The following is a 21,637-nucleotide window of genomic DNA, read 5'->3' on the forward strand; positions in this document are numbered from 1 at the left end:
AGGGGCTTTTCACAGTAACTTCATTTGAAGCCTACTTGTGACAATAAGCGATTTTCATTTCATTTTTCACTTGCCTGGATGAGTGCAGTTTCAACAACATTCAAGAAGCTCAACACCTTCCAGGGCAAAGAAGCCCGCTTGATTGCTCCGCCTTCCACAAACATTCAAACCCTCCACCACCGACAAACCATGGCAGCCATGTGTACACGAACAGGCGCCGGAGTGTGGCGACTAGGGGTTTTTCACAGTAACTTCATGGCAGTATTAATGTAAGCCTACATGTGACAATAATAAAGATTATTACCATCTACAAGATGCACTGCAGTAACTCACCAAGGTTCCTTCGAGAACACCTTCCAAACGCATGACCAGTACCATCTAGAAGGACAGGAGCAGCAGATGCCTGGGAACCCCACCATCTAGAGGTCCCTCTCCAAGCCACACACCACCCTGACTTGGAAATATATCACCGCTCCTTCACTCTCGCTGGAGCAACTCACTTCCACCTTTTGAAGGGCAACTAGGGATGGACAATAAACGCTGATCGAACCAGCATCCTGTAAGTGAATTTTTAAAAAGGTGATATTTCCTGGTTTCTAAGGAGAAAGTGGTACATGTAAGATCTGTCACACTATATCTACTAGCTAATTACACCCTTCTGAAGTCTATCATGAAATCTTAGAAGAGCTGTTATTTTATTGACTGAGAATTGGCTACATTCCTGAAGCTGGATGCCAAGCTTAACTTTCCACTGTCTTTCAAAGTTTTACGCGAGGTTCAGATCCTGCAGTGTAAGCTCTTCGCTTATGCCAACAGTACCAGGGTCAAATGTCAGGACCTCAACTCAGGTTTCTATTTAACATAATGAAAGCAAGCAGGAGGTGGCCTTGACTATCCCTTGACGAGGTCTTTTCCAATCAGGCCCTTTGATGTGGCTGGCTTCATATTGACTTATATCTCATTAGGAAATCAATTCAGTTTGTCCTTGTGGGAAGGTCTTGTAAAGTCTTTTTTAATTGTTTATTCATGAGAATATTTTCCATTGAAGTAGCTCCCTTTCTACATTCTGTCTTGTCAGTACAACATCACTGTCTCACCATTTTTCAGCAGATCATAAAAACAAATCTCTCGTAGTTCATGAATTTTTTATTATCCTATCAGATGACAGATGGCAGCCTGGCAATGCATAAAGTGCAAGAAAAGCTTAAGGTTGTTTGTGAACAGCAGGAAGACCTGGATGTTGAATTAGTTTGAATCTTACTGCCAGCTATTTAATATTCATTACAAACCATACTTATTAATTCAAAATCCTGTGTGCTCACTTACCGTCATGTCAGGTTGAGCATTTAAAACAGGGCCCTTCTGATTGCAGATAGATTGTGCACTCAAATACTAGAGTGGGGTTTGAACCCATAACTTGGACTGAAAGGCTATCACTGAGTGAAGGGAGTCAGCGTGCTCATAATTTTTATTGTTCATAGCTGCTCAAATCTTGGCACCCATGATGCACTGTGTGCCATCGGAAGCAGTAGCATTGTTTTCAAACACAATCTGCAGCTTCATGGCATATTCCCCCACTCTACCATCAAACCAGAGGGCAGCATTACCTTACCTAACATGAGATGCCAATGTGATGAAGCTACAACACAGGGCTACATACATGCCAAGGAGAAAGCAGCATGGTATAAATATAGTTAACGGCATGGTGGTACGGTGGTTAGCACTGTTGCTTCACAATGCCAGGGTCCCAGGTTCGATTCCCGGCTTGGAGTGCTGTCTGTGCGGAGTCTGTACATTCTCCCCGTGTCTGCGTGGGTCTCCTCCGGGTGCTCCGGTTTCCTCCCAGAAGTTCCGAAAGGTGTGCTTGTTAGGTGAATTGAACATTCTGAATTCCCCCTCAGTGTACCTGAACAGGCGCCGGAGTGTGGCAACTAGGGGATTTTCACAGTAACTTCATTGCAGTGTTAATGTAAGCCTACTTGTGACAATAAAGATTATTATTATAATTGCCCATTTATAATTAACACAGCCAACCAATCAGATCAAAGCTCTATTATCCTGTCACATCCAGTCATGAATGGACAAGTAGACAACTAAAATTCTCAATCATGGTGGAGCCAGCATCTTCAATCAGAAGCTCTGAGTGATCCATCCCAACCTCCTTCTAATTGGCACCAGTCTTCAGACAGCTCGGTTATCTTAAGTAAGGTTTATTACTACAAGTAATGTGTGATAAGTATTGGTAGGATTTATCAGTATTAGTAAGGATTAACAATAGTAGTATGTTTTACTAATAGCAGTACAGTTTATTAGCAGTAGCAAGGTCAACTAACAAAAATAGAAAAGGCAGTGCTATTTCTGCCTCCAGATTGTACATCCTGTTCCATGTGGGAACTCCGGGATGCTTCCTGTGTCCTGGATAACCATTTGTGCAGGACATGCCATCAGTTGCAGCAGCATGAGCTCCAGGTTTTAGAACTTGAACATCACAACTCATCTGTAAGGTTCAGCATTTCAGAGGAGAGAAAGAATGGACGAATACCTGATAGTCATAAAGGAGCAGGCAGATAGTGTTGGAGTCCCCAAGTGCATCCAGCTCTGAATACTGGTGAGGATGGTGGTTCATCTGGGGAATGCAGCCAGACACATGTCCATGGCACCACTGGCAACTCAGCTGTACTTGGTTGGGGGGTGGGGGGAGTGTACAAGGAAGACTAGAAGTAGTGGTAGGTGATTTGATAGTGCCTGGCCAGGAGGGGCTGGAGGACGAGTTTGAAGAGGAACCGGAAGATGGAGGCCAGGCGGTGGCGAGCTTCCGACATGCCAGGAGGACCAAGGAGGCCTTCATTGTCTCCAAATTCTCCTAGGATGAGGCTGTGTCTGTTTGCTCAGCCCCACCCACTCCATTTCCCCCTTCGCCAACCTTATCCCCGCTGCCCTCCCTATCCCCATTCCACCCCCCCCACTTCATTGAATCCCTACAGTGCAGAATGAGGCCATTCGGCCCATTGAAAATGCACCGACTTTTCGAAGGAGCACCCTACCTATGCCCAATCCCCCCATCCTATCCCCGTAACCCCACCCAACCTTTCTCAATTTAGGGGAAATTGAACATGGCCAATCCATCTAACTTGCACATCTTTGGACTGTGATGGAAACCAGAGCACTTGGAGGAAACACATGCAGGCACGGGGAAAATGTGCAAACTCCACACAGCCACCCGAGGTCGAAATCGAACCCGGGTCCCTGGCGCTGTGAGGCAGCAGTGCTAACCACTGTGCCACCGTGCTGCCCGGTCCCCGCCCACTTATTCCCCTCCCGCCCAACTCCTCCACCCCCTCCCCAACTGCCCCCCCATCACCACTTCCCCCATCACATTGCTCACTCCCTGACCACCCTGTTCAGCCCGCCAAGGGTCGTGTAACATCACTTCAGGGTGATGGGCACTGTCAGCAGGTCACCATACAAGGCAGGAGAGCGATGAACACGCGCTGTGAGGAAAGCTCTAGTGCTCCTCAGGGTCTGATAAAGTCTGACTCCAGTCTCTGCTGACATCGCGCTCACACCCATCCTCTGAATGGGGTCTGCATCGGGGGCTTTTGACCTTGGATCACTGTGCCCGAGGGGGATGCAGTGTGGGGTTTCGGTCAAGCCTGCTCTGAAGATTAACGTGACAGAAGCTTCACATGTATCCCCCTAGCCACGGATAGTGACCTCACCAGTGCCCACTCAGTGCTCTTCACTCTCCTTGATCTTCTGCCAGCTGCTGTGGGAGGCCACACACCTTAGAGCAAGAAAGCCTCAGTTGTACCCAATTCTTTGTGCAATTGATCGTGCATCAATTTATTGCTCTAAGATTTACAAAAGATGGACCTCCGTATCAAACCGGATCGCCTGCAGCTGGATCCGCATTCAAGCGACGCCAAAAAGGACTTTCAACACTGGCTAGCTTGTTTCGAGGCGTAAATCAACTCGCCGCCCAGCCCTGTCTCGGAGGCTCAGAAGATACAGATCCTGTACTCAAGGTTGAGCTCCAGCGTCTTTCCGCTAATCCAGGACGCGCCGAAGCCATGACGCTTCTCAAAGAGAATTATACTCGGAAGACGAACACGCTCTTCGCCAGGCACGTACTCGCCACTCGCTCTCAATTCCCTGGTGAGTCCAGAGAAGACTTCTGGTGGGTCCTAATCCCACTCGTCCAGGACTATGACTGTCAGGCCATTACGGCCACTGAACAGTCAAACCTCCTCATGTGGGACGCGTTTGTTACGGGCATTGGGTCGGACCTCATACGCCAGCGACTGTTAGAAGGGGCCACGCTCGACCTAGCAGAGACAAAGAAAGTAGCACTCTCTATGACGGTCGCCTCGCGCAACGTTCAGGCCTATACCCCCAGCCGCGAGGCCCACCCCACTCTACGCATAGTGGACCCCACAGACGGCCTCCCCAGCGAGGGCCTTACCCAGCCAATATGCCTACGCCACGCACCAGCCAGCGAACCCGGGGGTCCCCGATGTTACTTGTCTCCCCCAAGGTGGCGGCACCTGAAGATCTTGAGCAGGACAAATGGTGGCGCCCATGGGCCGCACTTGGCGGGGGTTGAGCAAGATGGCGGCGCCCATGGGCCGCACGTGTGGCTCGGAGGGGAAGATGGCGGCGCTCACTGGCCCGCGTGGTCTGAGGGGGAGAAGATGGCGGCGCCCACTGGCCGCACGTGTTCCGGGGTGGTGAAGATGGCGGCGCCCGTGGTCCATAAACGAGGGGGTGGGGGCGATAGCGTCGACTGCGCGGGCCTGGCACACCGTGGCGAAGTGCCCCTTCCTGCCGCAAGCCTTACAAAGGGCAGCGCTGGCCGGGCAGAGTTGGCGGGGGTGTTTCTGCTGGCCGCAAAAGTAACATCGGTCATCACAGACTGAATCATGCCTTGGACCGCTTAAGACCGTACGTTGTGTTCCACGTTTTCCAGTCACTCCCTAGCAGTGTTGGCCTCAGTGCCATGCATTGCCAGCACCATCTCCTGCACCTGGAGGCTTTGCGACTCCTCCAATCGGCTTGCGGTCGCTGGAATGTCGACACCCCCTCCTGAATTTCACGGCTCTGGCCTACCACCTGCAGCAACTTTGGGAGAAACTGCTCCAAAGGCTCGGCAACTGGCTGTGTCCTGGGATCCAGCAGACCTCCAACTGCTGTCTCCCTTGAATGCTCTTGCCTCCACCTGATGTGCATCAGGCATCAGGTGCTCACCAGAGAATGTCCCGAAGGTGGACCACTAATGTCGCCCACCGAGGTGTGTGTCTGCTGCTTAGCACAGGGCTAAATCGCTGGCTTTGAAAGCAGACCAAGGCAGGCCAGCAGCACGGTTCAATTCCCGTACCGGCCTCCCTGAACAGGTGCCGGAATGTGGCGACTAGGGGCTTTTCACAGTAACTTCATTTGAAGCATTGTGACAATAAGCGATTTTCACTTGTGTAAGGTGGTGGTAATAAATGTACGTCTCGCCATTGGTCCCCCACCCCCCCCCCCACCAAAGGTGTTCTCTTAGGTGGATGTGGGGTGGGGGCGGCGATGGCCTGACCTCATTGCATCATCAGATGGTGATCCTTTAAGGCAATGGACATGTGATCAGTGAAAGGGAAAGGTTAATTTTGAGGGATATCAACAACTCACTTCAGACAGTTCATCTGGGTGAAGGGGCAGTGGACCTTACCTCACTGGCACAGGCCAGTCATTGGTCTCTCCTCGGGCAACCCCATGATTTCCAGGGCCCGGGCCTCAGAGGGGGTGAGGACTCGAATCTCTGGTACTCCGCACCCCATCCTGCTCTTTCTCTCTTTATTATGGGCTAGTTTCTCTTGCGGGGACAAGGAGAGAACATTGTGAGCCGCATGCTTGATGGGTCAGGGGGGTTAGTGGCCACCACACCTGCGCATGAAGGGTTTCAGTGAAACGACGGAGGTTGAGAGGAGACCTGATAGAGGTCTACAAAATTATGAGTGGCATGGTTAGAGTGGATAGTCAGATGCTCTTTCCTAAGGTAGGAGAGTCAAGTACTGGGGACATAGGTTTAAAGTGCGCAGGGCAAAATTTAGAACAGATGTGCGAGACAAGTTTTTTTCACAGAGGGTGGTAAATATATGGAAGGCACTGCCTTGGGAGGTGGTGGGAGCAGGTACGATAGCTGCATTTAAGGGACAGCTAGACAAATATATGAATAGGGTGGGAATGGAAGGATACGGATTTTGTAAGCAGGCGGTTTTAGTTTAGGGAAGTACCGTGGTCGGCGCAGGCTTGGAGGGCTGAAGGGCCTGTTCCTGTGCTGTATTGTTCTTTAAAAAATTGGCAAGTCATGTTGCAGCTGTACAACCTTATGCCTCATTTGGAATATTGTGTAAAATTCTGGTCACCGCACTACCAGAAGGATGTGGATTCAGTGAGTTTATCTAACCTCTCCTCACAGCTAATGCCCTCCGTACCAGGCAAAATCCTAGTAAACCGCTTCTGTACCCTCTCCAAATCATCAACATCCTTCTGGTGTGTGGTGACCAAAATTGTACACAATATTCCAAATGAGGCCGAACTAAGGTCCTGTACAGCTGCAACATGACTTGCCAATTTTTATATTCAATGCCTCGACCGATGAAGGCCAGCATGCCGTATGCTTTCTTGACCACCTTATTCATGTGCGTTGCCACTTTCAGTGATCAGTGGACATGCACACCCAGATCTCGCTGCCTGTCAATACTCACAAGAGTTCGACCATTTACTGTGTAATTCCTACATGCATTGGACCTTCCAAAGTGCATTACCTCACACTTGTCCGGATTAAACTCCGTCTGCCATTTCTCCCCCCAAGACTCCAATCAGTTTATATCCTGCTGCATCCTCTGATAATCCTCTTCACTATCCGCAACACCACCAAGTTTTGTGCCGTTTGTGAACTTACTAGTTAGCCCAGCTATATTTTCTTCCAAATCATTTATATACACTGCAAAAGATCTGTAGTAATAATCAGGGCCTAGTTTTAAGGCCGATTAAATTGGATATCTTAAATTAAAGAATTGGGCACTTTAAAAACCACAGTTTGCAGAAGCCTGCAGAATCCGAATATACAGAACTCAGACAAGCTGCCGGGGTCTGTCTGAATCAGCCCTGAATAACCCATCGAGTAATTATCGTTGTTACTTGAGATTCACTGGCCTATTATCCACAGTTCCTGATATCCCATCAAGCAATCATCGCTCCTCCCAGGGCGGGCTCAGGTACCCTGTCAACAGGTCATCAACCAGACCATTGGGCACTGAGACCCTGCCTCCTGAGACTCCATTGGCAGAAGGCCAAGGACAGGTGGAGAAAGGAGATGGGTGGCAACAGGGGGATAAAAAGATAGGCATTTTCCAGACATCTGGAGAGATAGGACTGGAAGCAAAAGACTTGAGGCAAAGACTGTGTGTGAGGTGCCCTTGACCAGACCAGAAGGAAGGAAGCAAGCAAGGAACAGCCAGCGAGAATCACCTTTACAAAGAGGAACCAGAAGGACTCTGGGATCAGATCTGCAGCTTACCAAATCACCTTTACGGGAAGAATAGTCGAATCCTGGGTGTTTCTTGTATGTATAGTGGGTAATTTATGGGTTAACTATATTTAATAAAGTGTGTTGTATTATACCTGTATCCTAATTTGTTCTCCTCATAAATAAAGACACCTGGGTAAATTTTAATTAAAGAGCTGGTTGAAGTATCTGAATTGGACAGATACAACAGGTCCCAGAACTGATCCCTGTGGAACACCGCTAGTCACAGCCTTCCATTCATAAAAGCACCCTTCTACTGCTACCCTCTGTCTTCTGTGCCCAAGTCAGTTCTGTATCTAACTTACTAGTTCTCCTCTGATCCCATGTGACTTCACCTTTTGTACCAGTCTACCAAGAGGTACCTTGTCAAAGGCTTTACTGAAGTCCATGTATACAACATCTACTGCCTTTCCCTCATCTATCATCTTTGTCACTTCCTCGAAAAACTCGATCAAATTAGTGAGGCACGATCTCCCCTTCACAAAACCATGCTGGCCATCACTAATAAGTCCATTTGTTTCCAAATGTGAGTAAATCCAGTCTCTAAGAATCTTTTCCAATAATTTCCCTACCACTGACGTAAGGCTCACCAGCCTATAATTTCCTGGATTATCTGTTACCCTTCTTAAACAATGGAACAACATTGGCTAAAGATGTGCAGGTTAGGTGCATTGGCCATGATAAATTGCCCTTAGTGTCCAAAATTGCCCTTAGTGTTGGGTGGGGTTGCTGGGTTATGGGGATAGGGTGGAGGTGTTGACCTTGGGTAGGGTGCTCTTTCCAAGAGCCGGTGCAGACTCGATGGGCCGAATGGCCTCCTTCTGCACTGTGAATTCTATTTTCCAGTCCTCTCGAACTTCACTTGTAGCTAATGAGGATACAAAGATTACTGTCAAGGCCCCAGCAATTTCCTCCCTTGCCTCCCTCAGTATTCTGGGGTAGATCCCAACAGGCCCTGGGGACTTATCTACTTTAATGCTTTTTAAGATGTCCACACCTCCTCTTTATTAATATCAACATGACTCCGAATATTTATACACTCTACCCTATACTCTTCATCCACCAACTCCTTCTCTTTGGTGAATACTGAGGCAAAGTATTCATTTTGTATCTCTCCCATTTCCTCTGGTTCCATACATATATTCCTTCCAATATCCTTGAATGAACCAACCCTTTCTCTAGCTACCCTCGTGCTCTTTACGTAGGCATAAAACGCCTTGGGATTTTCCTGAATCCTGCTTGCCAATGACATTTCATGACCCTGTTTAGTCTTCCCAACTCCTACCTTAAGTTCCTTCCTACTTTCTTTTATATTCTTCAAGGGCTTCATCTGTCCTAAGCCTTATAGACCTTCCTTTTTCTTTCTGACAAAATTCATAATATCCCTCGTTATCCAGGGTTCCCATACTTGCCACCCTTATCTTTCGTCCTCACAGGTACATGCTGATCCTGAATTATAATCAACTGACATTTGAAAGCCTCCCACATGCCGGATGTTGATTTTCCCTGAAACGGCCTCGCCCAGTCAACACTCTCCAGATCCTGCCGAATGCTGTTGTAATTAGCCTTCCCCCAGTCTAACACCTTCACCTGAGGACCACACTTCTCCTTATCCATAAGCAGCTTAAAACTTGCAGAATTATGATCACTGTTCCTGAAATGATCGCCTACTGAAACTTCGATCACCTGGCCGGGCTCATTCCCCAGCATCAGGTCTAATATGGCCCCTTCCCGAGTTGGGCTATTTACATATTGTTTCAAGAAACACACCTGGATGCTCCTTACAAATTCTGCTCCATCCATGCCTCTAGCAGTAAGTGTGCCCCAGTCAATATAGGGAAAGTTAAAATCATCCACCACAACAACCCTATTGTTTATGCATCTTTCCAAGATCTGACTGCATATCTGCTCCTCTTTCTCCCGCTGGCTGTTAGGAGGTCTGTAGTAAACCCCCAATATTGTGACAACACCCTTCCTATTTCAGAGCTCGACCCAGATTGCCTCGCAGCCTGAACCCTCCCAAGGCGTCCTCCTTCAGCACAGCTGTGATATTCTCCTTAACCAATAATGCAACTCCCCCATCCCTTTTGCATCCCTGTCTATCCTTCCTGGAGCATCTAAATCCTGGAATGTTTAGTTGCTAATCCTGTCCCTCTTTCTGTAATAGCAACATCAGAATTCCACATGCCGGGGCAGCACGGTGGCGCAGTGGGTTAGCACTGCGACCTCACGGCGCCGAGGTCCCAGCTCTGGGTCATTGTCCATGTGGAGTTTGCACATTCTCCCCATGTTTTCATGGGCTTCGCCCCCACAACCAAAGGATGTGCAAGCTAGGTGGATTGGCCATGTTAAATTGCCCCTTAATTGGAAAAAAATGAATTGGGTACTCTATAAATTTTTAAAAAATAATTCCTCGTACCAATCCAAGCTCCATGTTCATCTGACTTAACTGAAATATTCCTCGCATTGAAACTAATGCACTTCAGCCTACCAACCCCGCTGTGTTGAACAACCACTCCCTGCCTGCTCTTCCTCTTAATCTTACTGGCCTTAGTCTGTAGTTCTCTCTGTTATTTCTCCCGCTGACATACTGCTCTGGTTTTCAGCCCTCTGCCATACTAGACAGTTCAAACTGTTTCTCTGCCTTCCACCTTACAAACTTTTGTTTCTATCACATCTTTACTACCCTCTCACCTCCTGCATTGGTTCCCATCCCCCTGCCATATCAGTTTAAACCCTCCCCAACAGCGCTAGCAAACACTTCCCCCGAGGACGTTGGTTCCAGTCCTGCCCAAGTGTAGGCTGTCCAATTTGTAATGGTCCCACCTCTCCCAGAACCGGTTCCAATGTCGCAAAAATCTGAATTCCTCCCTCCTGCACCATCTCTTAAGCCTGCCATTCCTACTCTGACTAGCACGTGGCACTGGTAGCAACCCCGAGATTACTACCTGTGAGGTCCTACTTTTTAGTTTATCTCCTAACGTCCTAAATTCAACATGTAGGACCTCATCCAGTTTTTTTACCTATATCGTTGGTGCCGAGATGCACCACGACAGCTGGCTGTTCACCCTCCCCCTTTGGAATGTCCTGTTGCCGCTCTGAGACATCCAGCACCCTTGCATTCGGGAGGCAACATACCTTCCTGGAGTCTTGTTTGCGTCCACAGAAATGCCTGCCTACTCCCCTTCCAATCGAATCCCCTATCACTATAGCTCTACCACTCTTTTTCCTGCCCTCCTGTGCAGCAGAGCCAGCCACGTTGCCATGAACCTGGCTGCTGCTGCCTTCCCCTGGTGAGCCATCTCCCCCAACAGTATCTAAAACGGTATACCTGGGAGATGGCCGCCTTCCTACTCTTCCTCTGGCTGGTTTCTTATTGTGACTTCTCTTGCTTGGTTTGTCCTCCCCAATTGCATTGCCTCACACTTCTCTGGATTGAATTCCATTTGCCACTATTCCTTCCACTCAGACTGGAAAGAAGCAAATGAAACCCCTCTTTTCGGGGGGGGGGACGACAACAGAAAACAGGAAACTCTAGGTCAGTGAGTTTGACATCTGTCATGGGAAGGGTGTTAGAATCCATCATTAAGGAGGGAAGAGCTCAGCACTTCAACAAACTCAAGGTAATTGGGAAAAGTCAGCATGATTTTATGAAAGGGAAATCATGTCTAACAAATTTATTGGAGTTCTTTGAAGGAGTGAAGTGTGCTGTGGATAAAGGGGAGACTGCTGACGTGCTGTACTTGGATTTTCAGAAGGCATTCAATCAGGTGGTTATCAAAGGTTACTGCGGAAAATAGAAGCTCACCGTACAGGGATAAACATAATGGCTGGCTGGCAAAAATTAAAATATACATAAATTTACTATTAACCTTTGTTTCCTGTCACTGAGCCAATTTTGAATACAACTCATCATCTTTCAGTGCATCACATGAAATATCACTTTTGTGACCGAATCTTGTCAAATGCACATGACATCCCTCGTATATCTTCCTTTTTACTTCCTCAAAACATTTGATTCAGATAATAAGACACAATCTTCACCCACCAAATCCCCTGATCAATCCGTGCCTTTCTAAGTGACAGTTTATCCGGTCTCTCAGAATTAGTTCCAATAATTTGTCCACCACCGTGCCACACAAGTCAAGATGGAATGCTCTCCACTTTCCTGGATGACAACAGCTCCAACAAAACTAAAGAAGCTCATCACCATCTAAGATAAAGCAGCCCACTTGATTGGCACCCCATCACCTCATTCACTCACTCCACCCCTGCCCCACAGTGGCAGCGCTGTGTATTGACCACAAGATGCATTGAGCAACTCACCAAGGCTCCTTCAACAGCAATTTCCAAACCCATGACCTCTATCACCCAGAAGGACAAGGCAACATCTGCATGGGAATACCGGCACCAGTAAGTTCCTTTCCAAGTCACATACCACCCTGATTCAGAACTATATCGCCATTCCTTCGTTGTTGCTGGAACTCCCTTCCTAAGGGTACTTACACCATATAGACTGCAGCGGGTCAAGAAGGTAAATCACCATCACCTACTCAAGGGCAATTAGGGATGGGCAATAAATGCTGCAAGTGCAATGCTCACATTCAAATAACTCAAAACTAGTCGCTGCATTTTTATGTTAACAATTTTAGAAAGTAATTCGCTTGGTATATATATGCTAACACTTTTACGGTTTAAACATTTACCCTTTATCTAAAGTAAAACCAGAGAACATCTTGCAACGGATTCATCCTGCTGTCAGGAATCTCTGTATTCATTAGTCGCCTGTCCTTTAAAACAAACCAACCTTTATGTAACAGAAAGAAAGCAAAACCATTTTAATCACCTCTGCTTCACATTTTACTTGGCAAAATGCTGGATCTGTAATGCAACCGACTACTTCGAGCAGTAAACACGGAGACAGAGCCATGCTGAAGGGAGAAATTGTAAACAGACATGCAGTTTCCATGGAGAAGGTCAAAGTCCTGTGCAGAGAAACCTTCCTGCCTTAGGAACGAGGGAAGGTAGTTTCAAACTGACTACAGGAGAGCTAATGTTTCAGGAAGTCAGAGCTAATGTTGTAAGGGAGATTTTTTTAAAATTTAAATTACCCAATTTATTTTTTTCAATTCAGGGGCCCATCCACCTCCCCTTCACATCTTCTGGGCTGTGGGGGTAAGACCCAAGCAGACTCGGGGAGAATGTGCAAACTCCACACGGACAGTGACCTGGGGCCGGGATCGACCCGGGGTTCTCGGCGCAGTGAGGCAGCAGTGCTAACCACTGCGCCACCGTGCCGCACTTTAAGGGAGACCCAACGCAAAAAAACGTGCAAGCATTCAAACCAAACCAGTAAAGACCAGTAAAAAAGAATCAACTTGAGACACAGAACTATTGGAGTATTCATCAATGATTAGCTAGGTGTCATTTTTGATTATATTCTGAGTTCCCTTTTCCTTCCTATCTTCACAAAATGTCTGCTCACAAACTCCACTAGGGTCCTCTGTCCAATTTCAACCAAACATAATACCTTGGACCAAAGGGCATAAATCACCCCCACTGGGGATTGGTTGGTGGGTGGGGGTTGTGGGGGTGTAGGTGGCGGTGATGGAAGCTTTGACTCCCTAACAGACGATCTCTCAGCCCTGACTACATCGTGGTCCCATTGATATTGGTTTAGGGACTGGTTTAGCACAGCGGGCTAAACAGCTGTCTTGTAATGCAGAACAACGCCAGCAGCGTGGGTTCAATTCCCGTACCAGCCCCCCGAATAGGCGCCGGAATGTGGTGACTAGGGGCTTTTCACAGTAACTTCGTTGAAGCCTACTTGTGACAATAAGCGATTATTATTATATTGGTGACTCAGATGTGCTTTAACCAATCTCAACCGGACATCCCAAGAAAGAGTGTCATGAATTTACTTCATAAACACGGAAATTTCTTTTATACCATATTTGTTTTAGTCAGTGAAGGAAACATTTGGCTTTCCCCATTCCAGATGGGGCATCACGGCAGCACAGTGGTTAGCACTGCTGCCCCACCGCGCCAGGAACCTGGGTTAAATTCCAACCTCAGGTGATAAGTTTGCACGTTCTCCCCGTGTGTGCGTGGGTTTCCTCCGGGTGCTCCGGTTTCCTCCCACAGTCCAAGGTTGTGCAGGTTAGGTGGATTGGCCATGATAAATTGTCCCTTAGTGTCGAACGATTAGGTGTGGTTACAGGGATAGGGCAGGGAATGGGCCTGGGTAGGGTGCTCTTTCAGAGGGTTGTGTAGACTCAATGGGCCAAATGGTCTCCTTCTGCACGGTAGGGATTCTAGATGATTATTCAGTGTCCCTGCTGAATACACGTACACGTGGATGTTGGAGAAAGACGAATTAGGCTTTCCTGGAATTCCCTCCACAGCCAAACAGCCTCCCAGACCTATTGCCGTGACTTACAAATGAAGAACAAAACATTAAATTGTTGATTTTTTTACAGCACAGGAGGGGACTGCTTAATCCATGAAGTTTGTGCTGTACCCTCGGTAATTTACTCAGCAACTTTCCCCGTGCCCTTCTCATTTTGTCTAATAATTAATCACTTACCTTTCAGAGATTACAGATTTTGCTTCCACTGCTGTTTCTGTTTGGCATTCCATGTCAAAACAACATTAACTAAAAAATATTTTCCTTCCTCTTTTCAATAGGGTCCCAGGAGCAAATTGTTCAAATGGACTTTACAAGAACTTATGGATGAGTGAAGTCCCTTTAGTCCATTTTAATTAATCAGGATCCTACAATTCTTCAGTCTGTTTCTAATTGTTAAAGTATTTCAGGGATTTACTTCCAACACTTCAATGAATTTGCATGCCCGTCCTAATCCCATGGTTTAATTTGGAGAAATTTGGGGGATTTTCATTTCCAATTTTATTTATTATCATTTCCCTCTATAACGTCACATCCCAGACACTATTTGTAATGGTCGAAAGGCCCAAGGCTTCCCAGATTTTGGATATGAGAGGATTGTGCCAGCAACAGAAAGGCTTGTTTCTTAGCAACCAGAATGGGATACTGCCCAAGATAGAGCCTGGCCAGAACATAGTCCTCCACTGACTTTTTACTCAATAGATGGAATAAAAAAATATAGGTTAGGAGAAATTGTAATTGACTGTAAAACTGTGGTGATACACCACTGTACTTCCCTACCATTGTACATAGTATATAATAGTTGTGTGTAACGTGGCCCTGGAATACTGTGTATTGTACTGTAGCTCTGCAGAGGTTCGGTCACTGGTAGGTAACCCAACCTGGCCACGGAGAGCTCCGCCTTAGCCACTCCCCCGGGAGTTAGTATAAGAACCCTCTTCTGGGACCGGCCCCATTCTTTCTGGGGTCGTCTGTGTCGGGTAAGCCTCCCATGTAGTATATTAAAGCCTGAGTTAAAGTCTCACATGCTTAGCGCATCAAAAACATACATGAGTTTCCATCGGGTGCTCTGGTTTCCTCCCACAGTCCCAAGATGTGCAGGTTAGGTGGATTGGCCATGCTAAATTTCCCCTTAGAATCATAGTCATGTTTACAGCAAGGAAACAGGCCCATCAGCCCAACTTGTCCATGCCGCCCAGTTTTATCTCTAAGCTAGTCTCATTTGCCCGCATTTGGCCCATATCCCTCTATACCCACCCTGCCCATGTAACTGTCTAACTGCTTCTTAAAGGACAAAATTGTACCCACCTCTACCACTGCCTCTGGCAGCCCGTTTCAGATGCTCACCACCCTGTGTGTGAAGATATTTCTCCTCTGGTCTCTTTTGTATCTCTCTCCTTAAACCTATGCCCTCTAGTTCTAGACTCCTCTACTTTTGGGAAAAGATGCTAACTATCTACCTTATCAATGCTCCTCATTATTTTATAGGCCTCAAAAATATCACCGCTAAGCCTCCTACGCTCCAGGGAAAAAAGTCCCAGCCGATCCAGCCTCTCCTTATAACTCAGGCCATCAAGTCCTGGTAGCATCCTCGTAAATCTCTTATGCATTTTTTCTAGTTTAACAAGTGTCCAACGGTTAGGTGGGGTTACAGGGATAGGGCAGGGAAGTGGATCTATGTAGGATGCACTGTTGGAGGGTCGATGCACACGCGATGGGCCAAATAGAATAGAACATTATAGCGCAGTACAGGCGCTTCGGCCCTCGATGTTGTGCCGACCTGTGAAACCAATCCAAAGCCCATCTACACTATTCCCTTATCATCCATATGTTTATCCAATGACCATTTGAATGCCCTTAGTGTTGGCGAGTCCACTACTGTTGCAGGCAGGGCATTCCACGCCCCTACTACTCTCTGAGTAAAGAACCTACCTCTGACATCTGTCCTATATCTATCTCCCCTCAATTTAAAGCTATGCCCCTCGTGCTAGGCATCACCATCCGAGGAAAAAGGCTCTCACTGTACACCCTGCTCTCACTGTCCACCCTATCTAATCCTCTGATCATCTTGTATGCCTCTATTAAGTTACCTCTTAACCTTCTTCTCGCTAACGAAAACAGCCTCAAGTCCCTCAGCCTTTCCTCATAAGATCTTCCCTCCATACCAGGCAACATCCTGGTAAATCTCCTCTGCACCCTTTCCAATGCTTCCACATCCTTCCTATAATGCAGCGACCAGAACTGCACGCAATACTCCAAATGCGGCCGCACCAGAGTTTTGTACAGCTGCAACATGACCTCATGGCTCCGAAACTCAATCCCTCTACCAATAAAAGCTAACACACCGTACGCCTTCTTAACAACTCTCTCAACCTGGGTGGCAACTTTCAGGGATATACGTTCATGGACACCGAGATCTCTCTCCTCATCCACACTACCAAGAATCTTACCATTAGCCCAGTACTCTGTATTCCTGTTGCTCCTTGAATCACCCCACACTTTTCTGCATTAAATTCCATTTGCCACTTCTCAGCCCAGCTCTGCAGCTTATCTATGTCCCTCTGTAACCTGCAACATCCTTCCGCACTGTCCACAACTCCACCGACTTTAGTGTCATTGCAAATTTACTCACCCATCCTTCTACGCCCTCCTCCAGGTCATTTATAAAAATAACAAACAGCAATGGCCCCAAAACAGATCCTTCCAAGGGGCTGGTTTAGCACAGGGCTAAATCGGTGGCTTTGAAAGCAGACCAAGGCAGGCCAGCACGGTTCAATTCCCGTACCAGCCCCCCCCCCAAACAGGCGCCGGAATGTGGCGACTAGGGGCTTTTCACAGTAACTTCATTTGAAGCCTACTTGTGACAATAAGCAATTTTCAGTTCATTTTTCATTTGTGGTACACCACTAGTACCTGAACTCCAGACTGAACATTTCCCATCTACCACCACCCTCTGTCTTCTTACGGCTAGCCAATTTCTGATCCAAACCGCGAAATCACCCTCAATCCCATGCCTCCGTATTTTCTGCAATAGCCTACCATGGGGAACCTTATCAAACGCTTTACTGAAATCCATATACACCACATCAACTGCTTTACCCTCGTCCACCTTCTCAAAGAACTCAATAAGATTCGTGAGGCATGATCTACCCTTCACAAAAACATGTTGACGATCCCTAATCAAATTATTCCTTTCTAGATGATTATAAATCCTATCTCTTATAATCCTTTCCAAGACTTTGCCCACAACAGAAGTAAGGCTCACTGGTTTATAGTTACCGGGGTTGTCTCTACTCCCCTTCTTGAACAAGGGGACATTTGCTATCCTCCAGTCTTCTGGCACTATTCCTATAGACAATGACGACATAAAGATCAAAGCCAAAGGCTCTGCAATCTCCTCCCTAGCTTCCCAGAGAATCCTAGGATAAATCCCATCCGGCCCAGGGGACTTATCTATTTTCACACTTTCCAGAATTGCTAACACCTCCTCCTTATGAACCTCAATCCCGTCTAGTCTAGTAGCCTGTATCTCAGTATTCTCCTCGACAACATTGTCTTTTTCCTCCTTCTGCACAGTAGGGATTCTATGATACCTCTCCAATCCATTTGCTTTAGTTTTCCATTCAATTCTTTGAATTTAGAGTTGTTGAAATTACCTGGCTCTTTAGTACATCTGCATCTTTCATCATGTTAAATTTAACAATTGTGTGTATGCTATGACTTCCATTACTTGTATCTGGTTTCTGTAATCTATGTGAATCAGGTAAAGGGGGCTGCCATGGCTAATTTACATATCAGCTCCTCAAGCAATTAGAATTAGAAAATAGAATGATAGAATTCCTACAGTGCAGAAGGAAGCCATTTGTTCCATCAAGTCTTCACCAACCCTCTGAAAGAGCACCCTACCTAGGCCCACTCCCCCACCACCCCACCCAACCTCCACATCTTTGGATAGTAAGGTGCAATTTATCAAGGCCAATCCACCTAACCTGAAGATCTTTGGACTGTGGGAGGAAACTGGAGCACCCGGAGGAAACCCACGCAGACACGGGGAGAAAGTGCAAATTATCACCCAAGACCTGTATTGAAAGCGGGTCCCCGGTGCTGTGAGGCAGCAGTGCTAACCACTGTGCCACCCCCACATACAGATGTTAAATCTAACAGCTCTGATTCTAAGCACTGAACCTTCACATTCTTCCCAAAAGCTTGGCAGAGTCTGGATCCCGTTCAGCAGTGTTTTGCTAGTTTTGTCTCAAACTGGTTGTTATCCTGGTCCAATATGGTTAGTTCATGATGGAAACAGTTAAGCATCACTATACTTGGTGTTTTAATTGCTCTTGAGCAAAGAGTCTGCACATATAAATCCAGATGCATAGAACGCAGGTTCAATTCCAGCCTCGGGTGATTGACTGCATGGAGTTTGCACTTTCTCCCCGTGTCTGCGTGGGTTTCCTACGAATGCTCTGGTTTCCTCCTACAGTCCAAAGATACGCAGGTTAGGTGGATTGGCCATGCTAAATTGCCCTTAGTGTCCAAAAGGTTAGGTGGGGTTACTGGGGTACCGGAATGGGCTTCAGTAGGGTGCTCTTTCCAAGGGCCGGTGCAGACTCGATGGGCTGAATGTCCTCCTTCTGCATGGTACATTCTATTAAAAAAATACAGTTTGCAATAATTTTTACTTCTAATTTTAACATTGCATATAAGATCTTTATTCTCAATAAATGAAGAAAGTTTACCTCAAATCTATTAGATGTAATGTAAATATAGATGGTTGGAGAATAATATCTTTTTAGTCTCGAACTGAGCTTGAAGTTTATTGTGCACTGATGAGGTGAAAAATAATTTATTCTTAAAACCCTTACACTTGTGGATCTGCTATTCCAAACAAAAATCTGCATGAGTATTTTGAAAACACGTGCAAAAAACAATAAATAAATATAAGCGTGATTCATTCCCCAGAGGTCGGAACTGTTAATATTTAAAATCTTAAGTAAAATAGCTTATTCCATTTTAATTATGGTGATCTTACAGAGAAAAAAATAATACCCATAACTACTCTGGAACTGGCTGAGGGATTAATCCAGTACTCCTTTTGAGCAGTGAAATTAGGTGGTTCATGTCTAAATGGAGAGGCAGAATGGAAACTCAGTTTAACAACCTGGGGTTGGAGTCACCTACAGGAAAATGGCACTCCTACAGTGTGTTAAAATATTTCATCGGGTGGAAATGACATAACATTCCATGAAGAGAAATGGAAAGTACTGCATACAGGTAAATACATGAGTGACGTGTAAATGCTGAAATACATAGCTAAAACAATTGAATAAAAGAGAGCACTTAGTAGAACACATAGCTCCTCCGTGCTGTGTTAACTCAACATTATTACAATAACACAGCTCACACTCGAGGCGTTCCCCTGCCCGGTTGATTCTCTGTAACTACATAGCTGAAAAAAATAAACAGTTTCTTAACAGCTTCCATCTCACCGAGGCTTCAGGTCAATGCACATCAAACAACCTGCTCTGGGAACTCTGCTCATGTTGACAGCTGCAACAAATTGCATCATAGCAGCTGAGACAATCCACAACATTCGAAAACAATCAAAATTAAACAACACACAACGTTCTAAAAAAAAAGTCAATTCACCCTATTTCCCAATGTTAATGGACCTTTTGATAAAAGGGAGGCAGTGGTATTGTCACTGGATGAGTAATCCAGAGATCCAGGATAATGATCCGGGGATCCGGGTTCAAACCCCGCAATGCCAGATGGTGAAATTTGCAGATGGTGACACTTGCATTGTTCCATTACTGTAGCACCCGTCAGAGAAAACATGTCTCCTCCAAGGACACTTCTCTTGCCCTCAGGTAACCTCCAGGGAGCCTCACAGCCCGATCCTCAATTCCCTCGTATTCTTCCTCTGTATGAAGCCTCATATTTCCATAAACATTGGCTTCCGCTTTATACCAATTTTCTAACTTCCTTCTCAGTTCCATATCTTTTGCTGTGCTGACAATTGGAAATGAGGAAGGCCATTTGGATCATTTCATCCACCTAGAAAGATCCCCAAATTTCCCTATTTCAAGAACCAGGGGCGAAATTCTCCGGTATCGGCGCGGTGTCCGCCGACCGGCGGCAAAAACGGCGCAAATCAGTCGGGCATCGCGCCGCCCCAAAGGTGCGGAATCCTCCGCATCTTGACCGGCCGAGCCCTAACCTTGAGGGGCTAGGCCCGAGCCGGACTGATTTCCGCCCCGCTAGCTGGCGGGAAAGGCCTTTGGTGCCCCGCCAGCTGGTGCGGAAATGACATTGCCGGGCGGCGCATGCGCGGGAGCGTCAGCGGCTGCTCACGGCATCCCCGCGCATGCGCAGTGGAGGGGGTCTCTTCCGCCTCCGCCATGGTGGAGACCGTGGCGAAGGCGGAAGGGAAAGAGTGCCCCCACGGCACAGGCCCACCCGTGGATCGGTGGGCCCCGATCGCGGGCCAGGCCACCGTGGGGGCGCCCCCCGGGGCCAGATCGCCCCGCGTCCCCCCCAAGGACCCCGGGGCCCGCCCGCGCCGCCGGTAAGAGAGGTGGTTTAATCCACGCCGGCGGGGTAGGCATTCTAGCAGCGGGACTTCGGCCCATCCGGGCCGGAGAATCGCTGGGGGGGGGGGGGGGGGGGGGGGGCGCCAAACGGCGCGATTCACGCCCCCGCCGAATCTCTGGTGCCGGAGAATTCGGCAACCGGCAGGGGCGGGATTCACGCCAGCCCCCGGTGATTCTCCGACCCGGCGGGGGGTCGGAGAATCTCGCCCCAGGTATTTTTTTAAAGATTCCTGAAGCAGGTTATCTAGAAATCCATTCCATACATTGAATCACTTCCTGTAAAGAATTCCCCGGCATTAGTCGAAAGTAAATTTTTACTGGCTTGCATGTGTCTCATTTTACCCTCTATCTAATCTTCTGGTTTTATCTTTTGTATTCATTAAGCCATCACATACTTTTATATAAACCTCTTTTAGGTGCTTTGTTTTCAAGCTGAAATGCCCAAGAGCACTACACAGTTTGATCACAGCCTCCACCGACTTGTTACTTGCTATTCGGCTAAAATGAAGTCTAAATCTGGATGTAACCCAAAGCTGTATTGTTTCAGAGAGCATGATAATTTTTACTCCTTCATGCAAAGTGGGCATCACTAGCAAGGCCAACATTTATTGTCTATTTCTAAATGCCGTTGAGGTGATCGGGAGCCATCTTCCTTAATCAGAGAAGTACATGTGGTGTAGGTACTCCTCTGGTGTTGTTAGTGAGGGAGTTCCAGGATTTTGACCCAGTAACTATAAAAGAACGGCAATATAGTTCCAAGTCAGGTTGGTGTGCAACCTGGAAGGGAACTTGCAGATGGTGTTATTCTCAAGTACCTGATACTCCTGTCTTTCTAGGTGGTAGAAGTCGCAGGTTTGAGATGTGCTATTGAGATAGCCTTGGTCAGTTGTTGCAGCTCATTTTGTAGATGTTGTACACTACAGCCAAGATGAATATTTAAGATGGGGGGATTTGATCAATCAAGGGAGCTGCTTTATTCTGGATGGTGTTCAGCTTCGTGAGTGTTGTTGAAGCGGCACAGAAAATCAAGAGTATTCCATCACACTGCTGATTTGAGCACTGTAGGTGATG

At 47.0% G+C, this 21,637-nt stretch overlaps 1 protein-coding gene across 6 annotated transcripts in view; it reads right to left on the reverse strand.

Annotated features, from left to right (window-relative positions):
• ppil6 (peptidylprolyl isomerase (cyclophilin)-like 6) overlaps window positions 1-12,576 on the reverse strand; it is a 103,817-nt gene extending 91,241 nt beyond the window's left edge. For 2 of the 6 annotated variants that reach the window (XM_072499986.1, XM_072499983.1), the window contains exons 1-2: window positions 12,417-12,546; window positions 334-557 (exon numbers count right to left, since the gene is read on the reverse strand). In XM_072499986.1, the coding sequence (XP_072356087.1) occupies window positions 334-378 (45 nt within the window). In that variant the 5' untranslated portion in view covers window positions 379-557; window positions 12,417-12,546. Of the gene's footprint in view, window positions 1-74; window positions 276-333; window positions 558-12,416 lie in introns of all 6 variants that reach the window. The other 4 variants (XM_072499987.1, XM_072499988.1, XM_072499984.1 and 1 more) reach the window with 3 other exon arrangements.
• Between the last annotated feature and the right edge of the window lie 9,061 nt (window positions 12,577-21,637).

The sequence above is a fragment of the Scyliorhinus torazame genome, chromosome 4 (assembly GCF_047496885.1).
Source record: "Scyliorhinus torazame isolate Kashiwa2021f chromosome 4, sScyTor2.1, whole genome shotgun sequence".
Taxonomy (NCBI): domain Eukaryota; kingdom Metazoa; phylum Chordata; class Chondrichthyes; order Carcharhiniformes; family Scyliorhinidae; genus Scyliorhinus; species Scyliorhinus torazame.